Here is a 21476-nt window from a genome sequence, read left to right as displayed (position 1 = left end):
TAAATAAATTAACCTGCACATACTTGCTTGATCTACAGTTATAGATCAATATTTTTACAGTTGCAAATTAATTTGTAGATGCTAAAATGAGCAGTTGTTTAATTACTGTATAAAAATTCTGTGTTGATTTATATGTGGCCATAAATATAAAAAGTAAAGGATTGTCAACACTTCAGCAGTATCCAGTCATTGTGGTAATGACATTTTTGAATGAGATTTTTTGGGGGCAAAATTATTAAAAATGCTAAAATTATTAATGAGCACTCATCCAGAATACTATTTACATTAATATAAGTTGTTGATACCAAACTGGATCATTTTATTTTTTATTCAGCTTATGTTCCAACATTGTAGAAAGAACTTTAAAACAATAACTTTGTGATATAAGCAAATTTACCCCAGATTGTAGTCTTAATTATCTATGCCACTTATTTTTACTTAACAAATTAATTTATTTTTGTTTAGGTCCACGGCAGTGTACGGAAAGTGAATTCAGGTGTGCCAATCTGCGCTGTATTCCAGGTCGTTGGGTATGTGACCATGACAATGACTGTGAGGATAACTCTGATGAACATGACTGTGGTACGAAATTTAACTTCTCCTGACTGAAACTCAGAAACTATAAAGAGATTAAAAAAATTGAAGGACTGTAAAGAAAACTGAAGTTATTGTGGGAAAATGCTAACTAGAAGTATTTTTTTCTTTTTTGCAGAATTCCGTACTTGCCTCCCTGGGTATTTTCAGTGTAGCAGTGGCCACTGTGTTGCAGAGAGGTTCAGATGTGATGGAAATGCAGATTGCCGTGACTTCTCTGATGAAATAACTTGCCGTAAGTTTATAAAAAGCTGAAACAATGAAAACATGAAAGCAAATCTTGATTTTTCTGGTTTGATAATCCTCAATACAGTTTCTATATATTTGTAGTGAATACTGACAGCTTCTAAAGAAATTGTAGTTCTGACAAGGGTATATGCTTTCTTGATGAGTTGTGTTCTCAATGACTGCATTAAGACTATTCATTATTGCAACAACACAGAGAAACTCACCATAATTGCAAAATAAAGCAGTTTTCATGTGGTTTGTTATTAAGATAATGTCTTTCATGTCAGCAGTACCTCTTCTTGATGACAAGATGGAGCCAACATCATTATTTACTAGTGCCTATTAAAATTATTTAGAATGATGAACACATTATAGTTTTAATTTACTTTAATAAGGGCAAGTGTAAAAAAGACACCTTGTAACCAATATGCTCTCTGCTTGGGAAAGCCTGGAAGTAGTCTAAAGTATTAAATTGTTATGAGCTGATAAGAACATTGCTGTCCAGTTACCATTAACTGCTGAGAGAAGGATAATTTAAACTTTATTAGCAGCAGTTAGCGATGGATGCTTGCCATGCATTTCTTCAGTTTTAGATCATCTAGCATTACTTCACACCTGATTATGGCCATGTGCATGTCTAATTGCCATTTAGCTCTTTTGTTGCATTATTGCATGGCATTTTTTCCAGAGTTACTGTTTGCCAGCAATCTACCACTAATTTGCTAACTGAAATGGTTAAAAGACCACTATAGACAGAAACAGAAAAACGTGCGTTTTATTTTTCCAATAAAAAAATCCACAGCCCAAACCTGCCAGCAGCAGGGTAATTACTTATTATTACATTTTTCCTCTGAAAGTCCTCATGGTAGAAGACACCCTGACATGATCCTGTTCTCTTGGAAAACTCTTTTGCCCATAATGTACTGCATACCTCTCAACTTCTTAGCGGAAAAAATCTGGACCTAAAATAATGGGGGGACAAAGGCCCAAAAATAGGGACAGATTTTAAATATTACTCTTATAAACTTAGAAAAATTCTAGAACAACACAACTTGTGCTAGAATGCATTTTTTGAAGGATATGAAATCTGAAACTCAAATGTATGTCATTACTTAGTGCCTTCGATACTCAGAGAATTGCCAGAAATCCAGCAATTTTATGAGGAGTGGATCAAAAATATAGGGCAGAAATCTGGACATTCTGAGAAAATCTGGACACTTGTGAGGTGTAATCCACTATGAGGGTACTGCTGATAAGTTTAACTTGCCTTAATCTCTTAAGAATCATAACAGTGAGAAATATTGCTAAATTTGGGAATCTGCAGTCAAAGTATCAGCGACTGGTTTACAATGGCTTTTGCATATTTGTTTCCTACATACGTATTACACAGTCTATAAAAAAGTTCTGGCAGAAGTTTAAAGGAATAACTGCAATTACATAACCCTTTAAAATGTGAAGTTTTGTGAAATTGTTGTCCTGCGTTTATTCCACCTTCCTTTCCTTAGTCAGCCAAAGTATTACATTTTCTGGCTTGCAAACCTCAGCTAATTTGTGAAATTCCTGTCGGTGGCTATTGGAGGCTTCTTTATCTCCAGACTAAAAAAGGTTCAAAGGATTTACAGCCTAGAAAATGGAAATAATACAACAATTGACATGACAGTACACAACTTTGTGACACCATTGTGTGTGAAATAAATATTCCTACAATTTCTATTTTTCCTTGGGAAGAAACTTTCAAACATGATGTATGAAAAGAGGAGGAAAATCTAAGAAAGTGTCAAGCGATTTTTTTCATATCCATTATGGTGTGCACCGAAGAAGCTGCCTAGGCCAGAAATGCCACAGAGGGATAGAAATTGTTAAGTCATGTTTTTTTTCAATATGTGGAAGTATAGGAATTATTCTGTAAGGAAGAAAATAAAGTATAGAAAAAGAAAAATATTTATTTAAGGCATAGTTAAAAACTGAAAACATGTATGTAATCTCTATTTTTATTTATTTATTTTATTTTACATTTGTTGACCGGGCTAGTCTAATTGGATATATGTCCATTTTCAGTAGAGGCCCGGGAAGAAAAGCTCCACATAAGCAAAATATTGACAACTACAGGTACAGATAAGTAAAAGTGTAACACATTTAGGTGCAGTACTATTTTAAGGTGAAGAATACATTTTTTTTATAGACAAAAATTAGTATTAAAGTAGCAGATAATAAGAAAAGAGATTGAACATTGAACAAATTTATAGTGGCGCACCATTAAGAAAGAGAAATGAAAAAACACACTAGCAAATATAGCAGCTCCAGGTATAGTGTTTAGCAGTGAGTCATCCCATTATCCTATAGTAGCATAGCAACTTTAAGGCAGCATGCAATAAGAAAGATAAAGAATGTCTATATTGATCTTTATATGTGATAACAAGTTACTGCTGCAAGCAGCAATCTATGCAAGTACATAGTTAGTAGAGGATCATGTGTAAGAGAGAGTTGTAGAGACTAAACATTAGACTAGGTAGGTCTACTCTCTAAGGCATAGAGAGAACTGGAATTAAATTGCAAAAGGTTATGTAGGTAGGGTTCAGAGAAAGTGGTGGAAGGATTAGTCTGGGTTACTACATGGGCATAACCAGTGGTTATTAAGGTATTCTCTGAGTTGTTTTTTGAACAGTTTTACTGAGGAGAGAGATGAGAGTTCCTTGGGAAGCAGGTTCCAGGATTTGCCAACAGTGTTGGCGAACAGTGAATCACTGGCTTTTTTTGGATTTGACTGTAGATACTAGTACTTTATTGGCTGAGCGAAGGGTAGTCAAATTACTGTAGGGGGTTAGAAGGCTAGTAAGTATAGGAGTATTTTTAGGAAGTTAGAGGATCTTATGGGCAATAATAAGTTGTTGAAACTGAAGTTGATTATGAAGTTCTAGCCATCCTAGTTGCTTAATGTTTTGACAGTGGTGAGTTCTATATAAGGAACCAGTAGCAAATCTGGCAATATTGTTGTAGGAGGTAGCTAGTTTGTTAAGGTTGCTTTTTGATAGGTTGGTATAGATGAGGGAGGCATAGAGGAGGGTGGAAATTAGATGGGTGCGGGCAATAGTGGTTCTAGCTGTTGGAGTTAGGAAGGGTTTAATCCTATAGAGGGAGTCTAATTTTCTGTTTACTGTTTTTATTGTTGTGTTAATATGTGTGTCAAAGCTAAGACTATTGTTTATTGTTACCCCTAAGAGCTTGGTAGTTGGGTCAGGAGATATAACGATGCCATCATTGGATAAAACTGTGAAGTCAATTGGGGGGGACCTTTGAGTGGTAGTGAAGAGTAGTAGTTTTGTCTTTTTAGGATTCAGAAGGAGGCTATGCTGTAAGAACCATTTTTCTACTGTGTTAAGCACTGTTTGGGTAATGACCTGAAGTTGAGGTGCAGAGGTAGCTGAGCATATTAGTGTGGAGTCATCAGCATATTGGATACATGTAGCTTGAGAAATGATTAGATTAAGATCATTGATGAAAACTGAAAAAAGGAGAGGTCCCAGGATAGGACCTTGGGGGACTCCCAGGGGAATAGGAAGGTGAGAGGATATATTATTTCCCCAAAGCACAGCCTGTTGCCTATTTTCAAGGTAGGATTTAAACCATTGTAAAGCCTATGTATCTAGTGAGAGAAACTTAAGTATGTTCAAAAGAACTTGATGGTTGACCATATCAAAGGCTTTTGAAAGGTCAATAAAAGAGTGCTGAGGATAGAGTATTGTTCTTTCGGTTATTGTTAATACAGTCGGAAAAGGATAAGAGGGCTGTGGCGGTATTATGGTGAGGCCTAAAGCCATGCTGACAGTTAGCTAGTAAGTTATTTTGCAGTAGGTGGTCTAGAAGTTGGCAGTGAATATATTTTTCCATAATTTTGGCTAAAGGAGAGAGTAGAGCTATTGGTCGGTAGTTAGAGAATTCATGTGAGTTGCCCCCTTTGTGCAGTTGGATAATGTGGAAGACTTTCCAGATAGATGGGATTGTTCCTTCAGTAATGGTTCTATTTATAAGGATGGAAATAGGAAAGGCTACTACTGATGCAGCTTTCTGTAGATATTCTGCTGGTAAAAGGTCAGCTGAAGGGGTACAAGGTTTTAGTTTAAGAAGAAGAGTGCAGATGAGGGATGTAGGGACTGGTTGCAAATGAAATGAGGGGGTTAAAGTAGTCAAGGAGGATGACAAACTTGAACTAACAGGAGGTAGTGACTTGGCAAGACTTTGGACTGCATCAGTAAAGAAGGTATTAAAGGCATTTGCAATATGCTTTGGAGTTTCATAGGTGGATCCTGTTAGGGTGGGAGTTTTGGACTGACCTGGGTGGAGGAGTCTGTTTATGCCTGCCCAGAAATTTTGAGGTTTGTATTGGTGGGTTTGCTGGTTCTTGTGGTAGAAGTTTCTTTTATCTAGAAGTATAGATTTTTTGGTAGCATTTCTGAGCTGTCTAAATGTTAGATGATCAGCTGGGTTTTTAGTTGCTCTCCATTTGGTCCAGATTTTATTTCTTAGTATAATTTTGTGCCTTGTCTCTTTTGTTAGCCATGGAGAAGTTTTGGTCCTATTTCTCATTGAGCGGGATGGGGCATGACAGTCCAGGATTTCTAAGAATTTGGTATTAAAGTAGGATACTGCCTCGTCTAATTGGAGGTGTCTTAGGGGTGACCAGTCACATGCTTTCAGTTCAGTTTGGACGTTAATAGGGTTAAAGTTTTTGTTGGTTTGAATGGTTTTATATAAGGTTGGTTTATGAGCATTGTTCTTTTGCCTGGTTATGTAGGTCAGTGAGTGGTCACTGACATCACCAGGAAGGATTCCTGCTTCATAAGAGAGAGGGTGACTATCAGTATCCAGTCAAGAGTAGTTTCTTCTATGTATAGTTTTGCTTTTTCTCATCCAGAAACTGTAGCCAAATGAGGTGCTTTTATAAACCTCCAGATATCTTAGTTGCAGGCAAACCTTCCTTGCTAACTCACTGTCTTGACTATAGGCATCATGTTGTTTATCATCATATTGCTCACCTATCCGGGAATGTGTTGTAACACACCTGCAGATGTATAAAATGCTGTAAAATTACAAAGGGCAGTAGTGTGAAATTTAGATAAGAAGTAAAATGATATGTAGAGAGATTGCAGAATACAGTGCAGACGTGAATCAGACATTGAATTATAGCTTGCTTTTGTTATGAGGGTAATACTCTAAGAATTAAATTAAAGGGAAAGGGAAGCATTATCTCGTATGGAAAATTAGAATTATTATTTATTTATACTGAGAGAAATAGACAAAAGCTAAACACTGACACATGTATAGATTACTGAATATTAAGACTGCAGCACAAAACTGTAGAGCACTATCACTTAGCAAACAGTAAAACAGAAACCATCAGTAATGAAATGTTTCAGCTCCAAATACCTTTAAGGTTAAAAAATTTCCCAGGTGAAACAGCACTGAAAAGATCAATTCCAGCAACACATATCATTACAGAGAACTTTAGGTCATGAGATTTACCAGCTGTAAGGCATTAGACCACAATATAGCTTCAGCTGCAAAGAGAACAGTGGCAGTCAATTTAAAACTATTGTTTTGAATGCCATGTCTTGTTCAACAAAACTTGATTGACATAGATTACTGAATTTTACTCTGTAGAAGCAAGCCTTACCACATTCCCCTTTTAGAGGGCTTTGCCCTTAGTGCTTGCAAATGTAATGTATTTAACCCTGAGGTCATTGTACCTCAGGGGTCATGACGCCTTAGGGCAAAGCCAAACCACATTTATAGAAACCTTATTCAAGGAAAGTGAGTTTCATTCAAATGGATACACACAGGCACTCAGCCATTGTGTTTTTGATGAGTTACCTCTTTTCTGTAATCCCACTCCTGCACTTACCTTTTACATTATTTTGAATGTATTCATTGAGGGTTGAATGGAAGTATGTAAAAAACAGTAGCAATGTTATGTGGAATGGTGCAACATTTCACCACGATTATGGGTTTGAAGCTGACAGTAAACACATTGACTGCAACCTTCACAAAAAAGGTTTGCATACATGGACCAATAGCTAAATGATGGTTTAAGTGAATGTTATCCTGTGATGTGAGCTTACAAGATGATTCAAATCCACACTTAGAGTTTAAGATTGCACCATGTAACACAACTTGTTGAACTTTTCAGTGACGGAAATAAATTTTATTCACTTCAGGGGTACTATGAGCAAATAGTGGTGTGGCAGGTATTGTATGAATTTTACAGCACACCTAAGTGCAATTAGTGAATGGATGCCACAAAGGGAATGCAAAACTTACACAGATATCAGTCAATAGGATGCGATGCTTCAGTATCAGATTATTGTAAACTAGAGCTTTCAGTTAATCTTGTATAGTCTCATAGGTCTGATGAAAGCTTTCACATACACACTAAACTGTTTTCCTTGCACCATGTTTGTTGACATTTGGAGGATGTGCCCTCACCTGGAAGTAGTCCTATTCAGGTAGCCTCTACTTTGCCATATTTACTTTGCATACATCCAGTGCACATCTATCTATTGGTCTTCATATTAGCTGTCTAGACAGTTAATGTTTTCACTTAGATGATATTCTACTGCTGTGTTTATCCACAGACGTCTGTTTTTGGTTATGAGCCAGGATCCTTTCAAAGCCTGGCCCCTTAGTTGAGGAGGCTTTGCCGTCATAATTCAGTTTTTCACTAGTAGGTGTCAGTGTGATTGTGAGGGATTATTAAGGTGCTTGAATAAAGAGAAGCAATGCTGAATGGCAAGTTGATGTTTGTCATCCTTGCCTGTTGTCAGTAGATACAGAGATTTCCCTTTTCTGATATCTCTCTATGGACTAAAGTGCCAAATCTGGAGGCACTGTAAAACATTTTGATTCATTCCATAAATCTTGTGTCAAAAGTTCTCTTTTTCATTTCCTTAAATATAACAATGTTAGTTTAGTGAATCAAAGACTTCTTGTGTATTGAATTCCATTAGACCTTCTTATCTTCATTGTTATTCTTTAAAATAAAATTTTCAATCTGCTACCAGTTATCTCTGATCTGTCAGCCCTGTATAAAAATCTGTTTTCATATCTCTATTATTTTTGGCAAAATGTGATCAAGTCTGCTTCGTAGGATTTTTAGTAAGGATCTTTGCAGCCAGGCTAATTAGGGGTATTGGATTAAAATGGACAAATCAAAGGGTTTCCTTTTCCTTTTGGAAAGGCTAATTGCTTTTCTCATTGTATGTGGGATTGTTTTGTATTCCTCTTTTTATTATATACAATTCCTAATGCTTTTGTAATAGCTTTTCCTTCCCACTTAATGAACTCCATTATGGATTCTTCATGTCCTGCACCTTTGCTACTTCTAATTGCTTGATTTTTGTCCTTATTTTTTATTCAGTCTATTTCTCTAGTATGAAGTGAGGGACTTCATTTAGGAAGGTCCTTTCAGGTTAATCCTAATACTATCTGTGATCATGTTAAAAAGCTTGGCGCAAAATTGTTTAAAGGCTACTCCTCTTTCTTTTGCCGTGGACATTATTATACATTGTGCATTTTTATTTGCACTGAATTAAACATCACTGCCTTTTCTCCTTGAACTTTCTTTCAAAACATTTTGGGTTCTTCTATTCATTAAATTGACGTGTCATGTGTCCTGAATTAATGAGTTCTGCTTGTCCTTTTAAACTGTGTTCCTTCATCACAAAATTTGCATTACTCTGATCCTGTCATAATTACTGTCTGAAGTTAAAGTTATTTCCATTTGTTTACCACATTATTTCTTCTGTTTTCATTCTATTTCTTCATTTCTCAGCTATAAGGTATGTGACAGAGAGATCATGCCAGCACAGCTATCTGGAATTTTGTAAATAATTATATGTCATTTGTGAATATCAACATGATTCATGTAAGATGCTTGTGTTATAAATGTATTAGAACTGCATGTCATGTGTATATCAAACTGCTGGTACAGAAGTGTGTGTTGAAAAGGTAAGTGTTTGTGTTTGAAATGCAGCCACAATGTTCTCTACTGGAGAGAACAGAAATGTACATGTACTACTGTAACTGTTCAAATGTATATATTGTAACAGGAGGTTAACTTCAGTTCAGCAAACTTCAGAAAAATAACTGAAATTAAATTACTTTATAGGCTAGGCCAGAGACACCGAGTCTGTGCTGAGAAGCTTTCTGTATTGTCTTTTGGGTGAACTAATTACTAGTTTTCAAATGTGAAGGAATGCAATTGTTTTATGACTTCCAGCATCTGCCAAAGATCTGAGGTCTATGTATTTTCACAGGTAGATATGCTAAGTACTGCCAGATCCCAGCAGAGGGGGTTTCACGTAGGATAGAGTCAGATGACAAGAAATTATGTCATTCTGCAGGCTATCCCTGCAGTAATATTTGAGATATTAATTTGAGAGGTCTCTTAGTGAGATAGAGCATTCTGTATTTGGTCTTGGACCTGACAAGAACCGTTCACCACACATCTGCCTTGCTCTGTAAGTATGTTTCTAAGGTATAGGAACTCTTTCAGATTCAGTCAGGAATATAGTAAAGCATAGTTTATATATTTTTCTTTATTTATTTGAGACTATCCTGCAATATTGTTTTTAATATTTCCTGTGGTTTTTAAACTGTGATCCCATTGTGAATATGTTCGGAGTATTTTCTTGTTCATATTTATTATTAATTATATTTAAACCTTTCACTGTGGTTGATTTGTGTAGAGATATTTAAGTTTTGAGAGTAGTTGAATATTTATTTGCTGACACTCTGTGGGCCACTCTTAATAGTCTAGTTCTTGGTCTAATTACCATTTGAATTAATATTAATATTGCACAGTAAGATTGGACACCCTTTGTTAAGGGCCTTAAAGTAGTTGATAAGGAGCTGGCTGGTGACAGTGATAACTACCTTATAGTATGTGCAAAAGGGGGCATAGCGAGTAAACTTGTGCCAGTCTCTACCAGGTGTCTGTTTGTGCATAAAAACTAAACCTCAAAGAGTGTGTGTGTCAGCTATTTGGGCAGGGACACAAAACACTGGTTGGACTGAGAGGGTGCTGGAGGTCTTGGCTTGGCCACTCAGCTGAGATCTCAACTCTATAGCTGTGCCAGTGGGGAGTCTTACTGAGGATCTGGAGAAAGAGTGAGAAACCAGCCCCAGACGGACTGTGGTCTCTGTGTGCTCTTAAGGGAAATTCCACTTGCTGCAGAGAGCTGCATCTGGAAATACTGTGTGTGTACTTGTCATCTTCCCAGTGTACGTCACCCAATATTGCAAATGGTGAGGATTGAGGCATCTTGATTACTGGTCCAGTGGTGGGTCATCACATTATTGGTTAGCAGTGGCGTGGATATTGAACTCCTGTAGCCTGTAAATAGTGGTCACTAAAGAAGGTGTACTCTCAAGCAGCCATATGGTAGACATTCAGAGGTTCATATCACAATAATTTTATTTATTTTGTTGTTAGCTTAGTTAGTCAGGGAGAGCAGGCAAGGATGTCAGCTGAGGATTATGGTAAGCTGACAAGGAGACAGATGGCTGAGATGTGCCAAGCCAGGGGACCGGTGCATGCCAACTTGACTAAAGCAGAAATAGTTGTAGCCTTAGTCACAGCTGCATCACAGATCAGCAACCAGGAGGAAAACTAGACTGGCCTTGGGATGTACAGCTCTCAGAAAATGGACAGTTCAGCCTTTCCACAGAGGACTTAAAAATCCATCTGGAGTTAAACAGACTTGAACTGGAGGCCAAACATTTGGAAATAGAATCAACAGAGAGACTGCAGCATTTAGAAGCTGAAGAAAATGAGAGACTGAGATGTTTGGAGGCTGAAGAAAATGAGAGGCAGAGGCAACATGATAAGGAGATACTGACTATTCACCAGGGTCATGGAGGTAATGGGGAAGGGAATAACTGAACCCCAGAAGGAATAAAGGTCAGTAAATTTCTTCCACAATTTATAGAGGATAATAATTTTGATAGTTTTATTCATATGTTTGAAAGGGTATGGAAACAGTATAATGTTGACCAAGGACTCTGGGCATGGTTCCTGACCCCCTTACTCCATGGTAAAGCTGTAACTGCTGTTTCTAAATTGTCTGATACTGATTGCTTAAATTATATCACCATTAAATATTGTTTATTAAAGTGTTTTAAGTTAACACCTGAAACTTACAGAAAAAAGTTCCGTGAACATAGATGCAAGACAGATGAAAGTGTGTGTGATTATGTTGCTGAGTTAATCAGTTATTTTCATATGTGGGTGAGTGGGTGTTAGGTCACCAATTTTGAAGGGCTGGCAGACCTTTTGGTGAGGTTGCAAGCCCTTAGTACTTTGCCTTAAGACATGGGAATCTTGTTAGCAGATAGGGAATGCAGTACCGCAGATGAGATGGGGAAGAAGGGACACTTATACCTAGCAAACAGGGCATCACTGCAAGGAAAGGGATATACAATGCTGCACATGGGTCTAAGGGAACCCATGATGGGCAGCCTAAACTGCCCCAGCAGAGTTTGCCAGTAAATGGGGAAGCCAGTAGTTCAGGTACATGGCCAGGATCAAAGGTTAAATGTTTTAAATGTAACCAGTGTGGCCATGTAGCATATATATGTCCACAGAAGCAAGGTGGGAGAGCCAGTAAGTGGGAATGACAGAATGCCAGCAGTAAGTTGTCTGGAGACAACAAGGATACCAATCTACCACAAGAGGTTATATCCTATCTTAGTAGATGGGAAACAGGCCACTGCTGAGAGAGACATGGCCTCTGACCTAACCATTGTGAAGCCTGCAATGGTTAAAGAGGAACATTACTTGCTTGGGCAGTCTACTCCAGGCAGAGCTTTAGGAGGGACCAAACTCCAAATACTTTTGGCTAGGGTTCACTTAACTGGGAGGGTGAAAAAGGAAGCAAGCAAGCAGGTGTGCTTGAGGATATCCCTGCAGATGTCCTGATAGGCACTGATTTTGATAATGCAGTACCTTGTGTGCATGCAGTTAGGCTTGGAGACAAGCATGTGGGTCTGGTAGCCCGGGGGAACCCAGACAGACCACACACTTGAAGGCAAGACTAGAGAGGTGGCTACTTCAGGGAGGGAGCTATGCTGTAGCAGTGAGACTGAAGGTGAGCCATAGCTGCTTGTGGGTACTGATGTTCCCTTGGACAGAATGACTGCAAGGGCAGAGATGAGTAGCAGACCGTGAAGCACCTCTGTCAGAGGATACCAGACGTCCTGTGGAAAGGGAGCTGGGAAAGGTTACAAAGAGAGAGTTGAGACAGGCTCAGCTCTCAGACCCTACATTACAAGGCTTGAGGGAGGTGTCTAGGGAGGGACCTGATTCTCAAGGAAAAGGGGAAATCTGTATACTGGAACAAAGGGTTACTATACAGAGAGTGGAGCCCGAGGGGCTAGAAGGTGAGAGAATACAGCAGTTGGTGGTGCCCAGAGCCTACCATCTGGCACTTCTAGCCATAGCCCATGACATTCCCTTTGCAGGTCATATGGGCATAAAGCATAAGAAGAGATTTATTATGCATAGCTTTTATTGGCCCGGGATTTCCAGAGATGTAACAGGCTACTGCAGGACCCGTGAGCAGTGCCAAAAGGTAGGCAAAGCAGGAGACAAGGTGAAAGCTCCTTTGATGCCTTTACCTATGATTGAAGAGGCATTTCACAGGGGTAGGTATGGATATTTTGGGGCCTCTGAGTACCCCAAGTTCCACAGGGGGAAAAATTATACCCTAGTGATGGTAGATTACGCTACCAGATACCCAGAAGCAGTGGCCCTATCCTTCATTGAGGCAGAAAAGGTGTAAGCACACAGTGTCAGTAAATAAATATGCAACTACCCTCAAAACTTAAATATTTCTGCACAAATCAGCAACAATGAAAGTTTTAATAATAAATAATAAAAGAACAAGAAAATACTCAGTATATATTCACAGTGTCATCAGAGTTCAAAACCACAGGAAATATTTAAAACAAAATTGCAGGACAGTCTTAAATAAATAAAGAAAAACATCTAAACTATGCTTCACTATATTCCTGACTGAATCTAAGAGAGTTACTATACCCCAAAAACTTACTTACCAGCAAGACAGATGTGTGGTAAATGTTTCTTGTCAGGTCCAAGACCAAATACAGAATGCTCTGTCTCACTAAGAGACCTCTCAAATTAATGGCTCAAATATTACTGCTGGGATAGCTTGCAGAATGGCATTATTTCTTGGCATCTGACTCTATCCCAGGTGAAACACCCACTGCTGGGAGGTGGCAGTATTTAGCATCTACATGTGAAAATATATATACTTCAGATCTTTGGCAGATGCTGGAAGTCATAAAACAATTGCATTCCTTCATATTTCAAAACTAGTAATTGGTTCAACCAAAAGACAATACAGAAAGCTTCTCAGCATAGACTCTGTGTCTCCAGCCTAGCCTATAAAATAATTTAATTTCAATTATTTTTCTGAAGTTTGCTGGACTGAATTTAACCTCCTGTTAAAATATATACATTTAAACTGTTACAATAGTGCATGTTCATTTATGTTCTCTCCAGTATAGCACACTGTGGATGCATATCAAACACAAACACTTTACAAAATACCTTTTCAACACACACTTCTGTACCAACAGTTTGATATACAAATGACATACCATTCTAATACATTTGTAACACAAACATCTTAAATGAATCATGTTGATATTCACAAATGATATATAATTATTTACAAATATCCAGTGTGGACCACTCTTAATAGCCTTGTTCTTTGTTAAACTACGATTTGTATTAATATTAATATTCCACAGTAAGTTTGGATACCCTTTGTTAACTCCTTAAAGTAGCTGATAAGGAGTTTGCTGGTGGCAGTGGCAACTACCTTATGCAATTACCTTATAGTCTAGGCAGAAGGGAACATAGCTAGTAAACCTGTGCCAACCTTTCCTAGGTGTGTGTGTGTGTGTGTGTTTGTGTGTGTGTGTGTGTGTGTGTGTGTGTGTGTGTGTGTGTGTGTGTGTGTGTGTGTGTGTGTGTGTGTGAATCAAACCTCAAAGAGTGTGTGTGTCAGCGACTCGGGCAGGGACATGAAGCACTGGTTGGACAGAGAGTGTGCTGAAAGTCTTAGCTTGGCTGCTCAGCTGAGATCTCAACTCTATATCTGTGCCAGTGGGGAGTCTTATTGGGGATCTGGAGAAAGAGGGAGAAACCAGTCCAGGACTGACTGTGGTCTCTGTGTGCTCTGAAGAGAAATTGTACTTGATGCAGAGAGCTTCATCTGGAAATACTGTGTGTGTACTTGTCATCCTCCCAGTGTACGTCCCCCACTGGTGCTAGTGGTGAGGATTGAGGCTGCTTGATTACTGGTGCAGTGGCGGGTGGTCACAAAGTATGCCATTATCAAAGACCAAATGCCATCCCACCATTTTTCACCCACTTCCTTTACAGTTGTAAGGTTATTTTCTGCCACATCCTTTATTATTTGATTTTGTTTATCCTTGATCTCTTTATTTATTTTCTTATAGTGTGCTAATTCCTACTGTTTAGCACTTCTGACATCCCTTTATTGTGTATAACAACAGTTACATGTGCGTGATCTGATAATGAGCTTTCTTTTCTTTTAATACTACCTAAAGGGAATAGCTATGAATTCTTTAGTAAGACAGTATTTATTGTACTAGCCTGCATTTCATGGTTTCTTGAGGAGGTAAACTAAAGTTCTTTCTTTTCTAAAGTGTCTCCATACATTGACTCATCCCTCTTACTCATAGGTAAGTACTAGACTAGATGCCCTTGGAGGCTACTTTAAACCTAGCCAATTTCCCTTAGCAGGTGAGAATTAAACCTTGCACCTTATGTTTGTGAAATAAACGCTGTAACCATTATGCCAACCTCCAACCTTATTCTGTCTCCAAAAAAGCATGCTTGCTTCAGGGTCTGACATTAGGTTACATTTTCCGGATCTGTCTGGCATTTGTATTATCTTCTTTATGTTTGTCCAACATATTGAAGAAGAAGGTGAAAAAACTTGGTTCATCAGTTTGATTCATAAATGTTTTGTTGTTTGCTCAATTGTTCAGTATATAAAAGTAACATAAGCAAAACTGTTTACAGAATGCAAATGTGATAGTGAGTTTGTCTTCAAGCAGTCAACTGTTATCTCAAAAATTACGTTTGTGTATGGAGTTTCATTAGTTGGATGTCATGGTATTAACATCAGTATAAACAATATTGTTTACAGAATGTAGTAATGTGAGCCCTTCCTCCAGTTATACGTTATGGGATCCACAGGTAAGCCAGGCTTGACTGGGGTTGTGTAACACTTGTTGCATTCTGGCAAGGAAAATGCTTTTAGACAGCATGACTGAGTTGTATTTCACTAATAAAGTTAATTATTAATGTCCTGTATCTCAAGAAATATTAGTATTTGTTCTGTAACTATGATCATATGTATGTAGGAATAGATGACTATGGGCTGAAACATCATTCAAACAATTTTGCCTGTCATTGTCCTTTAAAAATAATGACTTAGATACAGTTAGATAAATTAAACTGAATTTTACTAAACATAAAGAACATCTTAAAAATAAAATTACAGAAAATAAATTGAACTTTACTGAAATTAATGACCTTAGCAGAATGAAGGCATGCTTGCAAAAGGGTTTATTCTTAGTTCTATTTCAGTGCTAGAAAATAATTGCAGCGTCGGTTGGCAAAGACTAGAATAAATTCTGCCTAGTGGTAATCCCAGAGGAATGTACTTCCCCATTTGCTGAAGAGATGATAGGAGTCTAAATCACTGCCCATGGATGATAAACTCAGAGTAGCCAGTGTGGCCTCAGCAAAGAAGGGGAAAAAGATAAACTATCAGAAGGAAGGAAAACCTCAACTTAAAACTGTACCCTGTGTTTCCTGTTGGGATATTTCACAGGCTGGTCCTCTTCATATATTTTAATAACTCAAAAGAACGTTGATTTCTTTTTTATTTCCATGTCTATACCGATTCCATGTAGCTGTGGATGGAAATCACTTTTTTGTGACATTCTCTATAACTATTCTTTTTTTTTCTGAACAGCTACACGCTATCCTAATGGTACCTACTGTCCCCCGTTCTTATTTGAGTGCAACAACCATGCCTGTGTTCAGCCACAGTGGAGGTGTGATGGTGACAACGACTGTGGCGACGACTCAGATGAACAGCTTCACCTTTGCTGTAAGTATGTTGCATCATTTTACAGTCTACTATATTTAGAGATTTTTGTCATTCAGCCTGTGTGTGTGTTTGCATTATTTTAAATTAGTTGAATCAAATATTTCTTACTACTGTAACTCGTTCTTTATTTAGTGTCAATTCAGGCACTTCTCAAATTAATTTGATTATCTTGACATTGTTTAAATGAAGTGAGCCTTCTAACCTAGCATTGCTGAAATGTAGCTTTAACTGATACTGTTAGTTGGCTGTAACGTTTCACTGCAGACTTGCTAACTCATGCTCAGAACAGTTTAGTCTGACAATCTCTATTTAAATGCTGCATGACTATAAACAAGTAACTTCACAATAATGAAGATCACAGAGGACCCCACATAACAGGAAGTTGTGTCTAAGAGGTCTTGCTTTGTTATCAGATACTAATATAAAATCATATCAAAATAAGTGTGCCAGGCATTAAAAGAAAACCAAAAAAGTACATGCCTCCATTACAAAATCTCAGTTTTAGAACTTGGACTGTAAATAGTCCTACTGGTTTATAATGCTAAAAAGATCTTAGTATTTATTATTTTAATGTGTTTACAAGCCTTAAGATGTATATCCATCCATTCATCTTCAACCTCCTTTCCCATTTTACACATGGGATTGAGATGTCCCTTACTTCCATAGTGACAATCATCTTGAGCCAAGGTTAACACTGCCGGGCTACTCAGAATGAGGATTGGTTAACATTATATTGTAGGGGACACATTTTTATCATGACCTACTCGTCACATGTTGTCTCCTGAGTATGAAGAGGTATTGTATTCCATAGTACTACTAAAACGTGTTCATGCTGGCGTGCTGTGACAAATACTGTGAAAAATCAAAGAAGAGCAGTGGTTTCTCTGATCTGCATGTTTGCATACATATAGCTACTGAGTTATTGCATTTAACTTTAAAGAAAGGTCAATAATGGTACTGACAATAAAAGCACACTTGAAACAAAACTGTGGTTTAATTCAGGAACAATGTTTTCATGTTTTCTTTTCTCACTTTTCTTCCTGTCTTTCTTGAGTTCAGAACTTACATCTGTCCTACCCAAGTCCTTTCAAAATTCAAGGTAATTGACCTATTTTTCTGTTTTTTCTTTCCTTATTCTCCATTACTCTGGCTGCAGAATGCACTGTGTATTGCTTATCCTGTGCAGAATAAGATTGTAAAAGGTTTAGGTTCCTGTTAGACTATTGTTCTGATGGGGCCATTTAGATACTTATAGAAAAGCCAGAGAAGAACTGATGGGCACTGAGCCAGCACTCACCTTAGTTAGGTAAAAGGGACAACATCCTATTGCTCAGGCTGTTCTCCTCATATCCTTTGGTTACGGTTATACCTCTCAACTGTACAGATTTTCACAGAATGTCCAGATTTTTGGTTCATATTTTTGGTCTATTCCTCATAAAAATCTTTGTTTTTCTGACAAATTACTGGGATGATCTGAGGATTGAAGTCACTAAATAATGAAATACATTTCAGTTTCAGACTTCAAATACTTCAGAAAATGTATGTTAAAACAAACCCTGTTACTCTAGCAACTTTTAAAAAATGAAGAATGAAAGGAACAGGTCACAAATCACGCCAGCCAAGGTACAAAGTATATCCTTTTACTTGTAAGCGCTTTCATGCACATAAATACATGCACTTCTTCAGACAAATACACAAGTATACCAAGACACTTATATAGGCCTTTGAATACCCAGATGACTCATTTTATAAATAATTATCCAATTAATTAACATGGATTAATTGAAATGAGGGTTATTCAAAGCCAACTTCAGTTTTAAAAACAAATACCAAACTAACCAAACTAACCCTTATTTACATAACTAAGGTTACCAACTACCAATTCTTCTACAATATATAACATGAAAATAAAAACAATTATCACACCAAATAATACCGTATGTATTATGTATTAAAGTCTTTGATTAAAAATTTTTTATATGACTATAATATCCTTAATGTGGGTATTACAAATAACTAGTTAATAAATGTTGTATGAATATGTTATAGGAATATATTCTATATCCCATTAAATAAAATATACAATAAATTTATGTAAATTTATAGTATTAATAAAAAAATGTGTATTTAAATTAATACCAATTCAATCATAAATATGTATATATAATTCATAAAGAAATATATATAATGTAAATATATTGTTAAACATATGATAATGTGAAAATGTTGTAAGCATATAAACGTATATACCAGTAATTAGAATGACAATGAAGGAAATACGAGCATAAACATTAGTTTTACAAAAAAGTACATTTCATCTATTTAAAGCTTTCATGTTAAGTAGGCATTTTATGGAACACATGTCATTGATTCCTGGAAATGTATAGGCATTTGTTTTTAATTGCCAAAGAAGTTCGTGTTCCTGCAGCTTTAAACACCATGCTCCCCCTCTAGGATTCCTTTGAACTTTCTCAACTACATTAAATAAAAAACTGTGTGAATTATTTTCATTGATGTGCTTAGCTAAAGCGTTAGACAGGTTTTGTTTAGATATAGCATAAAGGTGTTCATATATACGGGTCTTCAATGCACGCTCTGTCTTCCCAAAATAGTATGCAGCACAATCTTTACACTTAGCAAGATAAACGACTCCCTGACTTTCACAGTTGTATTTTGGTTGGTTTGGTTGTAGTTGGTGTGGTTCATTTACATACTCTAGCAACTTTCTAAGCTTGTAAGAGTAATATTTAAAATATGTCCCTATTTTTGGGCCTTTGTCTCCCCATTTTGTCAGTCTTTGTCCAGATTTCTTGCACTGAGAGGTTGAGAGGTATGGTTATGGTACTCTTTTGCACTCAAACCTCAGCAGTCCATCAATATCACTAAAAGATTAGTTTGACTTCATATTAAAAGTGCACTTAAGTAACTAAGCCAACCGTTTACTATGTTTTGTATTCATGTACCTTCTGCTGCTCTGTGCGTGTTTAAGTTTTGACTTTCTTTAATGGTCAAATAATAAAATCATCATTAGTTTGCTACTACAGGCAATACAAGCCTGAGTTTGTTTTTGCCCTCTTTATTAATTATGTCATGGCTGACCGGCCATTTTTTCAAAGGACTATTTAGTCCCCCAGCACTAGTTTGTGTATGTCATCACTCATCAGAAGTTGGCTTCCAGATTACTGAAGAATGCCATATTGTCATAAAACATGATAGCATGTATTGAGCTTGCAAATGGGTAAACCCGGTAGGCACAAGGGCCTCTTTTCAGGAGACTCTGAATCACTCTAGAGTAAGCAACTTGCTGAGAGTCACATCACAGGCAAATGGAGACTGAAGGATTCAAACACAAGAGTTCAAAATGAAGCTTGTTATGAGGTCATTGCCTTGATCCTCTGTGGCAGACTGACATACTTTGCTTAAATGCCTGTGCTTATGTGATTGTGCCATACAAATTTGTACTAAAGGCTGGTTGTAAATAAGTGAAGCTCTGCATTAATAACCACCAGCCATAATTAGTAAGGCATAACCACAGAAGGATACACACGAATGCAAGGTTTGCTAACTGTCATGCTTTTCAACTAATACCACTGCTCATTTAGCTGAAATATGTTGTTTATGAGCAATATCACAGGAAAACAATGTACTGCTTACTTGGACATTTAGGAGCATGCTAGTGTGTTTGTTTTTATGTAAACACACAGGTTGATTACTGGGGTGGGTAGCACAATGCTCATTTAATGAAGTCTTTTATGCAAGGCATTCTATCTTAAATACAATAAAGTAGCTCTTTCTATATAACTTAACAGTTTAAGAAACTTCTCTGTGTGGAAGATTTTCAATCCATAAATATCTAATTAATCACTGTATATTACTCAGATCAGATAATGGTAGCAGAAATAGCTAACTTAAACTCGTCCTAAGTCCAAAAAAATATAAAATGTATAATTTGAAATATACAGAATCACTAAGTATTCAAAAGTAGTCCAAGCAGGGTAAACAGTCTGTTTCCAATCAAAAATCCTTTATTAATTTAAATGAAATTAATTAATTAATTAATTAATTAATTAATTAAATTAAATTAAATGAATTAAATGAATTAAATTAATTAAATGAATTAATTTAATTATTGTTTATTTAGTAATTTAATTTAATTTATCATTAATTTATTAATTAAATTAAGTATTAATTCCTTTGTTTATAATCCTTTATAATTTATTATTTATTTATCAATTACTTAAAGGATTTTCGACTGGAAACAGACTGTCTACCTTGCTTGATTACTTTTGAATACTTAGTAACAGAGGTATCCGTTAACCTAGAATTTTTAAAACCACCTAGGCTTTTCTTCTTACTAATATGATCTCAATATCTATTCTTCTTTGTGTCCTACTTTTGTCAAATGTTAAGCAGGTGAAACTAAAGGATATTACTGTAATGCACTGTTTGATACAGGAATATGTGCATATTATTGAAGCTGTATAAAAAACTTACATTCATAATATCATATGACATTCTAATGATACTCTCTCTGCCATGTACCTTGAAATACAATTCCACATTCTGACATTGGATATTTCATTTTCATATTTGTTCAGCTGCATGAAAAATGAAGAACTCTGTTCTCTTGTTGACTGTACAAATCCACTCAATAATTGTCTACATTCCTGTAGCATAAGACTTGGTCACTGGAATTAATTTTTAGAGATAAACTGATGTGACTTCAGCAGTTTGCTATGCCAAGCACTTGTCTCAAAGCATGGTATCTTGCTTCAGTCAAGTAATCCCCTCCACAGTAAACTTGGGTAATCTCTATGTGAGCCAGACAGGTGTATGAAAGCACTTGTAGCAAGTGTCTATACCAACCTTCCATGAAAGCCATGGTCAGGAATAACATAACTTGTCCTTTTCTGCACTGTTGCATTACCATATAGTTGGAACATATAACTTTTGGGGGTCTGGGGGTATCCTGCTTCATGGAGGTTGCAGGACGACTTGCTCCCTACAAAAATATAGTTTGAGATTTGATGATAGTAGTGATCAGAGATTTAATTTTGCTGTATTGACTTTCACTAGAATTTACTTCAGCAAGTTTACATGAATCATTCTTGAGGTAGACTTTTCTGTGTTTATAATACTATAAGTTAAGGTAGCAACATGTCATACAAAGAAAAATTAGTTACATTTTAGTAGTGAAACATTTTTCATAAGAGAATGTAAAAGTATCTGTTAATTCAGGGTGAAAATACTAAGAGAAGAATAAGAAGGAAGAAGACAGACAAAATAATTGTATTCAAGAAGATGAATTGTGGAGAGACAGTGCAAGAAACTGTATGGTCAGGCAATGGAATGAAGGAATTATTTTAACAGAGCAGAGAGGGTGAGTCAGATAGACTGAAGCTCATTTCTCTTTTGAGAGTAGAT

General features: G+C 36.7%; 1 protein-coding gene across 1 annotated transcript in view; it reads left to right on the top strand.

Annotated features, from left to right (window-relative positions):
- LRP2 (LDL receptor related protein 2) overlaps positions 1 to 21476 on the top strand; it is a 1335386-nt gene that overhangs the window by 1023217 nt on the left and 290693 nt on the right. Inside the window, exons 59-61 of the mRNA XM_044075346.1 lie at positions 466 to 582; positions 713 to 829; positions 15915 to 16052. Of these exons, the coding sequence (XP_043931281.1) occupies positions 466 to 582; positions 713 to 829; positions 15915 to 16052 (372 nt within the window). The remainder of the gene's footprint in view (positions 1 to 465; positions 583 to 712; positions 830 to 15914; positions 16053 to 21476) is intronic.

The sequence above is a fragment of the Protopterus annectens genome, chromosome 6.part1 (assembly GCF_019279795.1).
Source record: "Protopterus annectens isolate FY-2018-M chromosome 6.part1, PAN1.0, whole genome shotgun sequence".
NCBI classification, from domain to species: domain Eukaryota; kingdom Metazoa; phylum Chordata; order Ceratodontiformes; family Protopteridae; genus Protopterus; species Protopterus annectens.
This window is presented reverse-complemented; position numbering and strand designations above follow the sequence as displayed.